The sequence below is a fragment of the Corvus kubaryi genome, unplaced genomic scaffold (assembly GCF_017639235.1).
Source record: "Corvus kubaryi isolate FWS band 111438036 unplaced genomic scaffold, C.kubaryi_AGA036_p1.0 37300, whole genome shotgun sequence".
NCBI lineage: Eukaryota > Metazoa > Chordata > Aves > Passeriformes > Corvidae > Corvus > Corvus kubaryi.
Window position 1 is genome coordinate 9,898,226 of NW_024581093.1, and position 17,505 is coordinate 9,915,730.

General features: G+C 37.6%; 1 protein-coding gene across 7 annotated transcripts in view; it reads right to left on the reverse strand.

The window, feature by feature from the left end:
* CHD9 (chromodomain helicase DNA binding protein 9) overlaps positions 1-17,505 on the reverse strand; it is an 87,273-nt gene that overhangs the window by 12,042 nt on the left and 57,726 nt on the right. For all 7 annotated transcript variants that reach the window (XM_042027512.1, XM_042027509.1, XM_042027511.1 and 4 more), the window contains 19 exons: positions 17,203-17,379; positions 16,241-16,384; positions 15,887-16,142; positions 14,869-15,079; positions 12,675-12,870; positions 11,761-11,928; positions 11,008-11,187; positions 9,584-9,694; positions 8,701-8,897; positions 7,720-7,919; positions 7,100-7,259; positions 6,071-6,160; positions 5,167-5,270; positions 4,927-5,044; positions 4,199-4,256; positions 3,824-3,866; positions 3,440-3,659; positions 3,115-3,317; positions 1,977-2,885 (listed from right to left, as the gene is read on the reverse strand). In XM_042027512.1, coding sequence (XP_041883446.1) covers positions 1,977-2,885; positions 3,115-3,317; positions 3,440-3,659; positions 3,824-3,866; positions 4,199-4,256; positions 4,927-5,044; positions 5,167-5,270; positions 6,071-6,160; positions 7,100-7,259; positions 7,720-7,919; positions 8,701-8,897; positions 9,584-9,694; positions 11,008-11,187; positions 11,761-11,928; positions 12,675-12,870; positions 14,869-15,079; positions 15,887-16,142; positions 16,241-16,384; positions 17,203-17,379 — 3,745 coding nt within the window. The remainder of the gene's footprint in view (positions 1-1,976; positions 2,886-3,114; positions 3,318-3,439; positions 3,660-3,823; positions 3,867-4,198; positions 4,257-4,926; positions 5,045-5,166; positions 5,271-6,070; positions 6,161-7,099; positions 7,260-7,719; positions 7,920-8,700; positions 8,898-9,583; positions 9,695-11,007; positions 11,188-11,760; positions 11,929-12,674; positions 12,871-14,868; positions 15,080-15,886; positions 16,143-16,240; positions 16,385-17,202; positions 17,380-17,505) is intronic.

Sequence of the window (17,505 nt, forward strand, 5' to 3'; positions counted from 1 at the left end):
CCACACATATTCCGGTTAGTATTTCGAAGCTTAAGATGTTGAACATTTAGCTATTTGGAAACAGACATGCTTCAGAGTAATCTAACAGACAGTCTTCACTTAATGTATTTCTTTTGCAAGCCTACATTCACTAAAGTATAGAACTGAACTGAAATCAAAGGTATCTATCACCAGCACATGGCAAATCTATCGGGATAGTACTTTGAAGGACAGCCCATTTCATTTACTGCATGTTCCATGTCTTGAACATGTGTGCCTGCATAATTCAATTGTTCAATTTTTAATCACTGAGGATTTTTTCCTATTATCTTTCCAGTGTGATCTCTGACTTTCTTATATTTCTCTCATCATTAGTATTTCACTTTTGCCTCCATCCAGACAACAACAGAAGTTTCACTATGACATGGGGAAATAGTCTGAAACAACAACAAAGAAGTATTGCCTGAAAAGGTAACTACTACATCAGCACAAGGAGTAAGAGGGTCAGCTCTACAGAAATCAAATTTGTCTTTAACAATGGCTCTGTACTGAGTCATCTGATAGAATCCAGCACTCCCTTCAGAGATGTTCCAAATGTGGAAAGTAAAGGGTCATTGCCATGGTACAACCAGTGAAATAAAACCTGGGCTTAAAATTAAAATACAAATGAAGTTAAGTGAACTTTCCAGCATTTACCAATCTCTTCAACACCGACAGCAAAATTGCCAAAAAAACCCCAAAACAAAAAGGCCAACTGACTTATGGGATTCTGCAGTCCAAGGAAGGCAGGATTACTTGCCTAAACAGACTGGGCTGGCACAGAACAAACCTAGTATCTGGACATGTAGTACACTTATGGTATCCACAATTTCTATCTGAATATTTAATGTTATATAAGCATTCCTTTGCTCTCATTGTTTTACTGTTCGCATACAACTGTCTCCTCTGAAAATGTCCTTTTCCTGCTACACACAGCAGCATATTAGTAATTTTCTTTAAGTGGCATTTTACTTGCCCAGCAATCATTTCCCCAGTAAATTAACCCCATGGTTTCCATTTGTCATTTCCATGGACAAGAAGATCCATCTGATCAACACAATGCCTTTTTCCCTAAGGTATTGGAAAGAAAAGTCTTCTTTACTTATACTTTAATCCCACTGGCTACCTTCATTTTCTTCCCTTCTCTATTACCATTTGTATCACACATTAGAGAAATCTTTCCACATTCTGAATTTCAATGGGGGATGTAGAGGACACTTCACAGCAGCAAAGAAAGGAGTGTATTAAATAATGAATGGTTAGGTTATTAAAAACTTTAAATCACTTTATCAGAGGCTTTTGCTTCTAGTTCGAAGCTTTCACTGTGTCTCTGTGTTACGTGGTCTTATGTGCTGCAGTCACCTCAGTCTTGCCTAAGCAGGTTTTTTTTAAAGTTAATTTTTTGAAAAGTGTTTAAGTGCTTGAAAATTTTCAGTGCAAGAACATTGTTTGGGCACCTCCAGTTCACAAGAGAAAGCAGCTGACATGACTTGAGTTTGGACAGAAGGAAGCTTGCAGGTTTCATGAAAGAACAATGAGGAAGCTACAAAGACGTGAGCAAGAGTGAAAAAAACAAACAGGGAAACCTAAAGAGTCTGTTTAGAACAAGAAAGAAACCACAGTAGGGAATACACACACACATAATATATTTCCAGAAAACACTGTCCATTCCACTCTCCCACACACAAAGCACATGCACAGCAACCTTGCTTAGGGAGCCAGTCAAAACATCCTAAGTACCTAACCCAAGGCACTGATATGAAGCAAACAAAAAGCAGTATTCCTGAAATTCTTCCAACTCATTTGGAAGAATCAAGCAAATATGTTTATTTACGCTTACTTAATGTTTAATAAAGTTTACTTCTGTGGGATTTAATAGCCTTTTTTAGACATTTTTCCATTAAGAATAAACTTGCTCAGTTAAGAATTATACTGCAGAAGTAAGACTACACACATACCACGTTTTTGTGCCTCCTCTTCATCACTATCACTCTCTTCAGACGATGATGATGACGACGACGATGATGATGAGGACGATGAGGAGGAGGATGAAGATGCTGAAGAACAAGATGAAGATGATGAAGAGCTAGAACCAGATCGAGAGTGCGAACAAGATGAGGAAGACGAAGAGGATGAAGATGATGACCTGGAAGAACAGGATGATCTATCTGAGTCAGAGTCTGAGTCAGAGCTAGAGTCAGACCCCCTTTTGCTGACTCTCTGTTTTTTGGAAGCTGGGTTTGGAGTTAGAGGCTCTGTCCTTGCTGCCACCATGCGCCTGTCTGTCTCAGCCTTCATGCTAGGTCTGTGGTCTGTAATTTGTATCGGGGTGCCATTTTTGGGACTCAGAGGTTCAGATTTCAGTATTGTCTGTGTCTCCTCTGTAGACATAGATTCATCTTCAGAAGACTGAGGGTCCTCTTTCAGATTTTCATTTTTAGCTTTTGTATCCTCAAAAGCATTCACTTTAGCATCTGACAGTCTTGACTGAGGTGTAAGAGGAGAAGCAGATAATGCCATCTGGTACTGGTGCAAGAGTGGAGTAGAAGTCCTCGAGAGAGCCACTTTGTTTTGATTATAGTTCCTCTGGGCAGACATAAACGAGAGTTCAGGATCACGAAGAATATGATAATCTGTCCTGCTAACTCCATGTTTAGCAGCTCCAATAAGTAAATCCCGGTCATGAGTCCCACATTCCCACCAGACAGGTAGGTCTGGGTTTGGCTGGCACAGCTTTAGTCGCTCAAACAACTGTGGGTGTCTGAGAGCCTGTTCTCGCACTTTCCGCAGGAGCTCGATCCGGTACAAAGTCCGGGAAGCACGTTCCTCTGTGATGGGCTGGATAAAAATGTTTGGGTCCACAAGTTCTGTACAAGAACAAAACAAATGAGAATCTGCCAAAAACACCAAATCAGTACTTTAAGTAGACGACTCTGATCAGTTTATCTGTCTCACCACTATAAGCTTTCAATTTTACTCTCAACAATTTCCTTAATTCCTCCTCCCCTATTTTTATTTTCCAACACATGAAAGAAAAACCTTTTCAAGGTAAGCACTGACAACACAAATTTGCAAAGTAAAAACATGCACACCCACCTTCTTTTGAGGGGAGACGACAGACCCTCCTGCACATTGACATAAATGCATACAGGTACTTCTCCAAGCTCTCATCAGTTTTCTTGTGCAGCCGAGCCATTGCTCGAAACTTGGTCCAGTCAAATCGTCCCCTTTCAGGGTCAAACACCACTCCAAATGTGGACACGACTCTGTAAAAGTCAGCTTCTTCTCTTCTTGTCCATCTTGACCAGCAAGAAAAAGATGTGAAATTCTGTCATTTTCTTCACTGTTTCACACATTATTACGTCTTTACCATTTTTACCTAAGGGCAGATTGAAAAAGCATATTTGCATGCTGCACATACCTTTGCTGTCTTTCAATCTTAGCAGCCATCTTTGGATTTAGTGCAGCTTCTTCATATGGAGGCTGCATCATACTGGTTTGTACTGGGAATGTTGGCTGGATCTGCTGGGCCTGCCTGTTTTTACTTGTTCGTTGATAAGCTGTTATCAGGCGGCGCAGACGCGTTGTTAAGGCAGACTGAGTGGGCCAATAGATTTTGTCGCCTTCCATCATTTGTCCATCTACGTGAAGACCAAGTAATGAGAAAAAAAAAGAAGTTGATCATTGCTAGGTGTCTATGGCTCTACACTAGGCAATCTAACTATATTTTAGCTAAGAATCACAAGAATTAAACAATTCAAAACACAAAGGCAACTGGCTCAGATTTGAAGTTTTATGGATTTACCTCCATCTGCTATTACTAGATCACCTGGGGATGAAACATCATCCTGTAAAAAAAACAAAAGCGAAGCACAATTTAAAATACAGCCCTCTCCAGAGATTTAGGTTAAACTTACCTCTTACAACAATTTATGAATATGACAAAGAACAAGAGTAACAAATAGTTCGGATAAATGGCAAACAAGGCATACAACAGAACTATGCAACAATTCCCTACCATTCCCACCCACCCAGACAACTTCAGAAACACACGGAGTAAGCTTTATCAACTTAGAGAAATACAGAAAAAGACACAGTAATTTACTCAACAAAAAGGTGAAAGTATTACCAAGTGTCTAAGTGAATGAGTGTTAAAAGGAGCTATTGGTGCCTACTATACCTCTATGTCATCTTTAAACATTGCTGGTGCTGGTTTATATTCTGGATCTTCTACATCCCTGTTAAAATTTCAACACAAAAGAAGCCATCTTAGTAATATTTTACACTACTAATTGAGAAGTTCTTACACTCTTTTCAATTAAGAAAAACTGATTTAAATTTAGTAAGATACTGTATTTAACTTTCATTTTAAATGAAGAAAATATTTCATGGCAGCTTTGGCTTGAATCCTGCTTGCCCTACTTCGCTTTCTCATTCAAAAGTATTCTTTATGACCACAACTAAAAACTTCACTGATGAGGCAATGAATAAAAGCAGTTTTCTCTTTCAACAGTTATCAGCAATTCTCAGATTGATCTACTGGGGTCACTGGTCAGCTACACAAGACTAAGACACCAAAAGCTGACCTGAAATCAAGTTAAACAGCTCCATAGCACTCCACCTCTGAAGGCTTCTGCACTTCAGTGTCTAAGTAGTATTAATAAATTAACACGAGGTAGAATCCTTGTTAATAACAAGTTGCTGCATTTTCCCCCTAACTGTGAAATCCCAAACTTCAATGGTTCCGTTATACCATTCCTCTTTTCCACTCTATGGCAGTAAAATCAAAGTAGTATTCCTCACAACGACGACATCAAACTCATGTAAAACCAGTTAGGAAGAGGATAAGGTACAGCATGTAAATTCAAATTTGCTTGCTTTGAGGCCCCAAAACATTCCCTTCCATACCCATCCATATAATCATTTGCTCTCTGTTCAGCAGCAACTGCTTTCTCATCTGGTTTTCCAACCCTTTCCAAGAAGCAAAGAGCTGGGTCTGCTCTGATAGTGTTGTATTTTTCATAACCTATAAAGGAAAAAACAGTGGCAAAAATTCAACGTCCAGGGTAAACTATATTAAAAAAAAGTGTAGGGTGTTTTTATATTGGGGGCTGGGGAAGCACATACACAGTCACCCTCATTACTCACCATGTTTAAAAACTCCAATTAGAAGAGATTTATCTGCATCTGCATCCCACCACTCAGCAGGAACTTCAGAGTGATCTGGCTCAGGAACCCAAACATCAATTTCACTGAAGAGAATCACCAAGAGCATACCAACATCAATAGAATTCCGAGGAAGAAGTAAATTTTTATATTCTCTTAGTACATTTCTACTTTATGTAGGACTTCAAACTTCTCTCTTCAAGCACACAAATACAGTAAATCCCTAAAACCAGCAATACAAAATGCCCAGACAGCTTGGTATTTTGTATTTGAGAAACCAGTAACAGGGAAAGAATACAAAAGCAAAACCAGTATACAGCATTCTTCCTCTCTGTGAACTTCACCAACTCCCAGCAATCTGTGCTTACACAACTTTGCAAACCAAGGATTATCTGTGCTAGTGTTTAACAGCATGAGAGGGACTGTTCTTTCACTAATGTTTGTGAATCAACCTACAGCTTTCTATCTGCCACAAGCTCCTGTAGCAGTGAGTTCAAGAATTTCCAAACAGGAATATTTGCATTTAAAAAAAAAAAAATTAAATAAAAAATAAAGACATTAACAGAATACACAGAACATAATCAAAAGCATGGGAAACCCTGCCAATTAGCATGTCAAGTACATAATTCTATCTTTCACTCACTTTTTCAGACTATTTGACTCATGTTATTTTAGTTGATATAGCTAGACTCATAAAGGAATCAGGACTTCCTCATGTCAAGTTGATGAAGTGTTTAGTAAACAAAGAGAAAACAGAAATACATTCCTCACAGCCTAAGGATAAATACATTTAGTTTTAACATTTCTTATTTAGGTCTAGGCAGATTTTTGAATTTTCATCTGACATTTGAAATAAACAAGCAAAAATACTCTCTCTATAGTTCACCTGGCATCAATTCCATCAAAGACCTTTTGGAATTCATTACCAATGACTTCTTGTTTTAAGTAATACAGCATTCTTACTCGAAGTAAGACCCTAAACAAAGAAGAAGAGAAATACAAATATTAGAACTCTAAGAGCTTTCAATAGTTGTGGATGGTTTTGTTCTGTCTTTTGTAATATCACACAGATTTCAAGTAATTTTCCTAAAACATACTTCCTTCAGCTCTAAAGGGGGGAACATCCGACTCAGGTGACCTAAGAGCTTTTATTGCTATCACATTTACAAATTGTTTCACTGCAAAACTTCTTTCAAATCCTGAAGACCAGGGTCAGCAGAACACTCTTCACCTGCTTCATAAAATACTGCTAAGAACAAACTGCTATTTCGCTTTTCCTGCTTAGAACATGCCCTTAGAGAGGACTGAGTGGGCTGACAATGAACATCCTCCCCTTAGCCTTTCCATTCCTTGTCACTCATAAATTTGGTGCATGACCCCCGTGACTTCTCCATGCATCAATTCTTGACTACAGCTGTATGAATTGTCCAAGCAGAATATGACAAATTTTGCTACAGAAATATCATTCATCTAAACCAAGCTCAGTCACTGCCATGAATGACTAAGCTTTCACAAGCTGGTAGCTCAGAGTCTCCGAAGCCTAGAAAACATGCCAGGGTAACAGCATGGACAATTCAGGGGCAACAACTTCAGTGCTTTCAGTCTCTTTGATAAGCACTCCCACTCTTTAGTCCCTTGGCTGCTGCAAGGCATCCCAAACATGTTAGCAGGAGATCTCTTCACAGACAAAACCAATTTCTTAAAAAATTTAACAGAATTATTTTACATGTGAAATCATCCGTTCACCTCCAAATACACTATGACCTGTTTATTCTAATCAAACCAACACCACTAAAACTTATTTCCTCCTACTGCCACAACTGTTCTAGTGTTTTCTAAGACAATGAGAAATTAGAAGAAAAAACAAACTTAAAAAAAAAAATCGAAAGACATTCACACTTCAGCTACTGCTTACTTGTTGCAATGGTGTTTTATGTGCTTTTTGTAGCCTTCATCTTGCAAAAGATGTTCTGGATTGTATTTTCGAAGCCATTCTGCTTTGTGTATATCAAAAGTGCTAGCCTGGGTCTTCACTTTTTTTCCTTTTCTTCCTCTTGGCACAGGGGCTGATAAGCCTACATAATACAAAATATTAAAGGTATAGATATAAACACCCATGATTCTTACAGTTCCTATATCCTATGCAGGTATTGTGATCAACAGGGCAGGAACAACACTAACATCAGGCTCTGGACATGAATCTTTTTTTATCTCAGAGCATCTCTGGAGTACACATAGCCAGTAAGGACGAAACAGGAGAGGGGGCAAAAGAGGAGTGTGTTGTCTGTCACCTACTGTGAAACAGAATAGCTTCTTACGAACTGAAATGAAAGCTCACACCAAGCACCATTTGGGTAAGCCATCAAATCCAAGGCAAAGCAGAAATGACACTTGAATCGGTTGAATTGTGTGTTTGAAATAAATCCCATTTATTTCAAGTAGGTGTGTTCAGAGAGGGTTTTTAGCTGCTTTTATCCCAGTACCACAGGCACACATATGAAGCTGTTTAACTGCACAAACACATTAAGTCCTTACCAAGGTGGTTCTGTAACTCTCGTGTTTGCCCATCCTCTGTTGGGGTGATGAGATCCCATATAAAACTCTTTATTTTCTCATCCCCTCTGTAGTGAACAAGACAATAGGCTAATAGGGCTCGGCAAATTATCTCCACATCCTGTTCATTCAGCTGCCTCTTGAAGCGACCATGGGACAGAATTTCTCTCCATCGACCCCACCTGGCCCAAAGTGAAACACAAATCAGCACCTGGAAGTGCAGCACTGGGGGAGCCTACAGACTCCTCTTACAAAAGGGAATTGTTCTCTAAAATACTTAGCTTTCAACTTTTTTCTTTCAGCTTAAGTTACTGAGTGGAAATAAGAAAGTAACATTTGCAACATAACTCCATCTGATTAAAACAGAGTTTTAAACAAAAAGTGCCTCTTTACAAAAAATATGGATGATTGTTGTAGACTTCAAAGACACAAAACTGATGCAAACTCATTCTGACAAGAATGCTGTTATTTTTCTTGTAAGATGGGTGAGAGAAGACCTAAGATTTGATTTCCAAATCAACTTATCTGATTTCAGTATGCTTAAAATAACTGGTTAGATTCTCAGTTCCTATTTGTGCCTCCCAGAAGTGCAAGATGTTCTACAATTATGAAAATCAAGTTACCTACCAAGGCTTTATTTCAGACATTTTTTAAGGAGTCTCGAGTCTGCCTGCAGCACTTACTGTAATGATTTTTAGAGAGACTCCTGTAGTACCCATGTTAAATGCTAAAATCTCATTTGAAGAAAGATTCTCACCCTTCTCTCTTAATGTTTCTTTAATTGCAAATTGTCAGGAAGATTTATACAGGGTGCAAGACAAATTCCTGTTCTAAATACATTCTCTGCACACACACCAGGTTACTGCTAATATAGAGTTAAGTTATTGCACAAATACAATTTAGTACATGGAAAAACCGTATTTTGAAAACGCTTCATAGAATGAAGAAGGATGTACACAATACCCATAGACCAGCAAGTTCTTCTCCACCCGGAAGCACTCTGTCCTTCCATAGCCATTGGAACGGTCACACGGCCTGCGGAGCTTTGGTTTTTCATCACCCTCACTCTCCACCTCAGACAGCTCTGCCAGCTCATCTTTTGTAGCACTGAAGGGCCGTGTTTGTTTCCTGATTCTTGGGGTATCAATAACCAGGCTGTTCTGCAAAATTGCAAACAAACCTCATGAGAAACAGTTGTCGAGTTTTTCCTGAGTGCTGGGCTTCAGCTCAGAAACAATTCCTATACCTTGTCATTCACAGCTATTTTGTAAAGACATCACAGTGAACACCCATGGAGCAAGTAAAACATTTTGTGGTATTTAAGGCAACAAAAAATAAGTTTCATATGCTAATGCCGGTACATCAGTTATAAACAACACAGAGTATCTCATCTGAGCTGAATACTTACACAGCCTACTCTGCAGGCTTTGTGAGAGACAAGGGGCACTGTAACCTTTTTGAATCAAATGCATGGGGAATGTCTTCAAGCATAGCATTTCACAGATTGCAGTATTATACAATTTATACAGGTTTTAGTCACTTATTTTGCAGATTCCAGTCCAGGATTTACAGACAGAGAAACAGGGCACTCAGAAGAAATTCCATACTTTCAATCATTTTCAGGTCTTTGACAAAAGTCAAAGATGCCCAAACTTTTTTCAGGACAGCAGGGAAATAGGAAATACTACAGCTATCAGCAGGCTGACTGCTCATGCACAAATCAGCCAGCAAAAAAGTCTGATTTGTTGAAATATTTATCAAAAAGCACCAGAAATCCCATACCTGCAATTTCAGAATTCAACAGCAAGCATGGACTTGAAAAAACACACATTAAAAAAGTACTTACTCTACCACTGATAGCATCAATATCTATTTCTGCTTTTTTGGCCCATTTCTGCCAGAAGTTGGGATCATCTAGTGAAATATCAGTCCTGTTTCCAGATGCAACAAAACTAGCCTGTAATAAATAAAACTAAAGTTTACCAACATCATACATCAAAAGTTTGTAGTTTGCCTCAGTGCTGTGAAGATTGCACGACCTTATTTCATCAAAAATCTCCCAAGCAGCTGTTAAAACTTTAGAAGTTACTTACACTGCAAAGCAACTCAAAAGCTCTCCTCCCCCTTAATTTTTAAAAATCAGATCCATAATATATCAGAAAAATCTAATGAACTTTTATGCACCATCAGGAGAGAAGAACATTAAGCAGCAAGATTCTTCTGCTTCTAAGTCTGAATCTAAATTACTCGAATGGAAGAAAAAAGAATCTTTTGAAGAGGCTTATCAGCATTTGGGGATTTCATCTCATGCAGAAGTACTCGCTTGAGGGAAATTTCAAAGGGGCGTTTAAGCTGCCAACAATCAAAGCCTGAGTACATGGAATAGGCTTAATTTCAGAAGGCATTTAAAAAACCCTGATACACTGCATTTGGGAAAAGAGTAAATATATATAAAAATTTCTAACTCTTTTGATAAAAAGACAGTGATGACGATCTTTAGAAACCTAATTCTTATTTAAGCCATAATCAGCAAGATATAAGAAAACCTAAATAGACATGTAAATAAATAATATTTTTAAATATTGCTATTTAAGAATATAAATATACATTTACTGTATTTCAAGTCTTCCTTTTTCTTTGCCTTTTTAATTATTTTGGAATTCTCACAATTGCATTCATGAAGTGCCCACACCCCAAGCTCAGTTTTACTGCTTGTATTTTACACTCTCAGTCTCCTTCCCATGTACAAAAAGTATCTCCACTCACTGCTATTTTAGGAGGTTTCTTATTTTGCTTTTCCAATTCTGACCAAAAAAGATTAAGGTTCAAAATATATCCTTTGTTTACATATTTTCAGAATAAGCCTGACAATTTTTAACCTTAATAACTATTGTCATATATATTTTCCCCTGCTCTTACTGTATCTAAATACAAATAGATCTATAAACAAATTTGTTTTAATATTCTTGGTTAATGCAGCTTGTTATATTTCACACAACCCCCAGCCTTTTCCAAAGCAGTACAGATCCATTCCTCATCTTTGTTCAAGCATGCTCCTTGCACCTGGCATTTACAAAATCTGTCTGTGCCAATTGGATTTTTTATGTGCACGTTAACATAAACATACAGATGCAAGAACCCAAAATATGTACCTAACATACACACCCATTAAACACAAGTAAACTTAATTTAAAAATAAAGCCTAAACTCTTCAACATCCAGCCACATTTACAGCTCTGTACTGTCACAGAACATCCTGCTGTTCTGCACCTTGGCAAATGTGGAGCCTCTTCCCTCGGATTCAATTGTGATCGTTTTAGTCCGACGCTGCAGAATCTGGTCAATGTCTTCCTCACAGAACTTGGAGCCTTCATCCTCTTCATCCATAATGGCACCATAGGCACCTCTTCGAAGCAAGTCTTCTATTTCTTTTTTGGAGAGTTGTTGGATCTGAGCAAATAAAATTGGGTTTAGACAGTTAAAAAAAATCCTGGAAGTCTTTTCCCTTCCTCTTTCACATCTTTCCACAACCCAGCTGTGCCTTATGATTTACAAGCCTAACTCTGGAGTATTAAAAGCTAAGAGAAAAGTCTAGCTAACAGCTGAAATAATAAATTAGGTGGTTACAGTACACATTTTTAGAAGTGTGTCTCTCTTTTCCTTTGGCTATTCTCAAAACCATGATGTGCATGTTTAAAAGAATTACCTGTTCATACTTACATTAAAGCAACACACTATATTAATATGAGAAGATACAAGGAAACAAAGAGAAACCTTTTTCCTTGTTTTAAACTTTGCCATTATCTACCTTGAACTTTATGAGGCAAGAAACGGTGAAAGATTTATCAGAATAACTGACTATATTTAAAATTGTATCAACTATATTGCTAGTCCACATCAGAAAACAGAACGGAGATGCAAATGAGAGAAAAAGGGAAAAGTGGCAGCTTCTGTGATTTAAAGTAATTCCCACATGATTACAAAAGCAAAAGGAAGGTTATTTCAGGAAATAAATCTACATACACCACCAACACTGTTTTCTCTTCCACTCATACTCTGCAAGACAGCCTTATCCAGTCCCAGCTTCAGACTTGCTCTGTCAAACATCTCTCTCTCATAGGAATTACGTGTAATCAGCCTGTAGACCTTCACTGCTTTGTTCTGACCAATCCTGTGGCATCGGGCTTGAGCCTTTGGAAGGATGGGAAAAGGGCAGTTAGAAACTAGACTTACCTAGGAACGAGATACTGATTTTTAAAAACCTGTTTCTGTTGTAGCCCAAGCCAAAAACAAGAGCATGAACTCAAAAGGAGTCAATACACATTTAAGCAAACAGAAGCTATCAGACATTTTACACATTATGAACAGTTTTCTGAACAGTGTAGCAAGTAAAATGCAGATGAATGACCTGTGCTGAATGCTCCTGACTGGTACTTCCCTTGCAGTAACACCAGGTAAAAAGACCTGCTAGCTCCTAAGTTATCTGATCTCCAGATATGAACAATAAAGGAGCTGCAACTTGAGAATTATTTCAATTCCAGCATCCAATTCCTAGATTTGATTAATTCACTTTTTCTTAATGCATATTAATCCTTTTCTGTATATTATGTTTCAACTGAACACCTCTATTTCCATAAATTGTGTCAGTCAGTTCATCCAAAATATAGCCCCCAGGTTCACAGTGTCATCAATTCTTAAGGGTTTTATCAACTCACTGACTTTAACTGTGTTGCATTTTTCAAAAGTCACCAATTTGAAAGAAAAAGTTCCCAACCAAATGAAATCTGTCCAGAATAGAAGACATCAAAAAACTTTAAACACATGCCTTAGAAACATGAATGTTTTAAAATTACGTGTGTTCAAACAGAGACAATATTCAAAGTGATGAAATTTTCATCCATCGGGTTTAATTAGGGCTCACTACCAAAGAAATTTACCTGCAGGTCATTTTGAGGATTCCAGTCAGAATCAAAAATGATACAGGTATCTGCTGCAGTCAAGTTGATGCCCAGGCCCCCAGCCCTGGTGCAGAGGAGGAAGACGAAGCGATCTGAGTCTGGTTTGCTGAAGCGGTCGATGGCAGCTTGCCTGAGGTTCCCTCGCACGCGCCCGTCGATTCGCTCGTACAAATACCTGCCAACGGCCACAGATACAACACACAAAGCATTACAAATGTTTTTATCATTTAAGGGTGGATTTGAACAGATCTACTGCTTATAGATTTATTCTTTACAGAGAAGGAAAGTTAAAAAGACTAACTCTAATTAGCAGTGGGTAACAGAACCAAGAATCACGTCAGAACCTGCATGTCTGTAGCACCAACACACATCAGCAAGTCCAAACACTGAGCATTTTAAGACAAGTTCTTCTGCATTTTGTCCACTAAGCAACTACCTGATTATACATATATTACCATGGCACTTAGCTGCATTAGAACACACCCTGTCCTATGTGGACGCTCAAGTTTTTCACATACTATCCTTGGATCCCGGTCTAGGATCACAGAGGCAGGACAGTGGACTCTTGTATTATACACCAAATTGTCTGAACACATTAGGGGGAACCAAGTAATCAGCAGAAAGCAGAATTTGGTGAGCTGTCACTGGACAAAAGCATATTGATTCTGTAAAGCTGAAGAGAAATGGAACAAAAATGACATGACAGCACCTCTAACAGTCTTTACCAAGGCTTCCTAGACTTAACCCAGCAAATTTTCAAGCCTGAAGTAAAACTGTCATTTGTTAACTTTGACAATTACAAAGACTGCTTCGAGACTTCTGAAATCAAGTAAAATGCTTAAAAAGGGAGCAAATACTTCCGTACTTGTAAACTGAATAAGATGCTGAATGTGTATCTAGTAGTCAAAAAGCCTCACAACCATTTTTCTTCTCATCAGCTATAAAATGGCACAGCAGATAATCCACAGGACCACAGGCATTCTGGCAGGCAGCCATCTATCTCCTACAGGCCTGAATTCTGTCAAGTGCTAAGTCTGCTCATGTGTGCACTCCAGCATTTCTAACCAAATGGCAGCACAGAGCAAATTTCGGCTTTTATGGATTTCAGAAGATTCCACCTGTAGATATGATTCACTGGTCTAAATGTAACAACGTTGCAGAAGAAGGAATATTTTCCATACTGAATTATAAGTACTACTATGAAGTTAAAATTAATTTTTTAAAATAAAACATAGAAACTGTTGCACTCCCAGTTCCAACAGACAGCCTTAATATAAAACTATCACCAAAAGAGGAATTAAAATAATCTACTATCCAGTATTCCAGTATCCACTGCAGGAAGGCTTAACATTAATAATTTTTGTTTTTCAACATGTTAACTCTGTGTTACTATGATGTAGTTCACTGACAACTACACACCTCAAAGCAGTATGTACATTGCAACAAATCCACTTGTAAAACAAGAACTATGCCTTGTTACAGATTTTCAGGTTGATACAGCAACTACTGATTGTAACCAAGTTTAAGGTTTTATGCATTTATTTAGTCATATGCCCAAATAAGCATTTCATTTTCATTGAGTCAACAGTCAGTAATAATCAGAGGGTGCATTTACATGTGATGACCAAAGCCAGCTTATGGAGCAGGTTTATGGCTGGGAGTCCAGCTCTGCTGCAAAATTCAAAGCAGTCAATTTAGGAAAGATAGGAAGAACATTTGCACTTTTACATTAATAAAAAACACATCTCCAGCTGCTTATCATTTTGTCCTTATACTCCTTTTGAAGCAAGGAGCTGTATCTTGGATCCATCTGGTTCCAGTTCAACACCGTGTAAGTGAAGAACACATTCAGTGCTTCCTGGGGTTTGGACAAGCAATGATAAGCTTGAATTTACTTGGTTTCTGACAGAAAATGTAAAACCAGTATATACATAATTGAATGTTTAATGGAAAAAGCAACAAAGTGAAGGCACATCGCTTACTCAAATTGGACAACCTCTCCTTAGTTTTCCTCTGAAGTTTTTAATTAGTCAGTGAACAAATGAACACAGAACACAAAGTTTCACACTGATTAGCAAACTAAACAACTCCCAGCTTTGGTGTGCTGCTGTCATTAATCCTGCACTACCATTCACACAACAATACACTACAGGATACAGAATATGAATCTTACCTTTTATGTATAAGGTAATCCTCCAAAATATCAAGGCAGCGCACCATTTGAGAGAAGATAAGGACCTTGTGGCCTCCTGCTTTCATTTTTGGAAGAAGCTTATCAATAAGAACCAATTTCCCAGCAGACTGGATCATTGCTTGCAGGTGAAAGTCAGGAGCACTTGGACTGTATGTTTCTTTAAACTCTCCAAGGATCTTCTCTTCAGCACCTATCAAAGGATGTATTTCCGTATCTATAGGTGTATTTACACAAATATCTCCACATACATTCAAATCTAAGTTACCAAAATCAGTGCTGTACTCTAAATATTCCCCTTTAGGCACTGATGGAGACAGAACAGAGTTCTGGATAGGTCTGAAGTCTAAGCAAGAACATTTATATTTATCAGCTTTGAAAACAAGTTTTAAGTTTTTAAACAGAACAAACACCTTGGATGAGGTGAACCCCCCTCCTCCAAATTTCAGAAACTGAAATATTTATTCTCAAGTATTATGTAAAAAAACCTACAAAAAAAGAAGTTCTTTTCTCTTTGTGATATTTTAAATGGGTCATGAGTCTTTGAAAATAACCCAGTATTTTGAATACTACTTCTGAAACCACAGCCAGAACTTTTGGAGCGTGAAGTGTCTTTTTTTGCAAGTCAGGAAAAACATCAGTTATCAGTAAGTGAGAAAAGCACTGAAGACTGACAGAGATCATATAACTTGAAAGAAGCATTCATTTTAAAACTTAGACCTTAAAGTTTTTGTTCATACAGCTTGTAAAGAGCTGTACCATTTCCATGAGATAACTGCTTCTAAATGTTCTGTGTAATCCTACAGAAAAAGTTCAAGCTTCAGGCCTCAAATATGCAAATGTCTCACAAGTTTGTCTTGTGACTATCAAAAAAATGTTTCTCCCTAATCCAATCCTTGGAAAATCTGAAGAAAACATCAACAAATTATTACAAAATTCTTACATATTTTAAATAAAAATAAAAAAGTTTAAAAAAAATCAGTTCTTATCCTGTATTTACCTTTGATGAGATAAGGGTGATTACAACACTTTCTGAGCTCCATCATAGTGTTAACCAGATTGGGTACATTTGCCTGCCCTGCTCCTTTGGATAAGAAAGCAAAATTTTTCTCCAAAATAGCTCGGTAATATTTCTTCTGAATATTAGTTAGTTCTACTTCAATTATAGTTTCCTCCTTAGGAGCCAGCTTTTTTTCTACATCTTCTTTTAATCTCCTGAGCATCATGGGTTTCAGGATAGCTTGTAGTTTCTGAACCTAAAGGAAGCACAACAGTTTGTTGGAACATAAGGTGATACTGTAGCTCAATTAAAAGGAAGTCCCTCTTAAACACTAAAGCTCAGATGAACTTATACCTGTTCCTCTGTTTTAAGGTCTCCGAACTCTTGCATGAACGTAGATTCAGCAGGAAAACGCAATGGTTCCAGGAAATGAAGGAGGCTAAATAATTCTTCTACTGTGTTCTGCAGTGGGGTACCTGTTAACAGCACTTTATGCTCCTAGAAAAAGAAAAAAAACCTTACATAACCTGATTTGCACACATACGCCAAAATGTTTACGTCTGAGCATCAAACCCCAAAAATACCAGTTCTGTGTGTCACTAAGAACACAGGTAATACAGATAAGCAGATTTATTTAAAAAACACTAGTAAGTATTTTCTAGTAGCTTTTCTTCTAATTTTTTCTCCCTACATCTTTAATGAAAGAATGAGTGAACACAGTGACTTCCCCTGTAATATTCATACCTTTATAATCCTCCCTCTCTACAGCGTGGAAAGTATACACTAAGCACGTATAAGAAAGCAATTTAGATGACTTCTGAGAATCCAAAAGAAAGTAATAATGAAGCAATAAAAAAAAAATGCAAAACTAGTCCTGGTGCATCTGATACATGGTAGTTACCTGCTTTAAAAAATCTTAACTACTGGACTAGACAATAAATCTGTTTAAAATTCCACTACTTGCTTGCTTTTATTGTTAAATAATTTGCTTAAAATACTTTCCAGATTTTAACACATTGCACAAAAACAAAAGCAAAATTGAAATTATATTTTCATCCTAATCAAAACTAAAACGATATAACAGTATCATCAGAAATAGATTATGCTTACAGTGAGAACTTGCCACATTTTGTTTAATCAAAAATATACCGGCATCAGCTATCAAAACCACATATGTTTGAAGAGTATCAGGAACAGTTATCTCTCAAGAAAGACCACTTGAGAGGTCTTTTTCGGCATGTAAAGCAAATTTTTTATTTATTATCATACTATACTGAACTAAAATCAACCCCAAAAAGTGAACTGTAGTTACTCACAAGATTCATTAATTTTAGTCCTTCCAAAAGTTTGCAGTTTTTATTCTTCAGTCTGTGAGCTTCATCAATAATAACGCACCGCCACTCGATTGCATTTAATTCTGGACACCCACCAAGAATCATTTCAAAAGTTGTAATAATGGCCTGGAACCTGTAGGTACCTCGAACAATACGGCCCTAGAAATTCATCAACACACACAATTTGTTACATTCCCTCCCATCTACTCAATTTACAGATTTTGTTGTTGTTGAAATTTTGCCAGGAGTCAGACACTGGATTTTACATTATAAATTGCTTTGCCA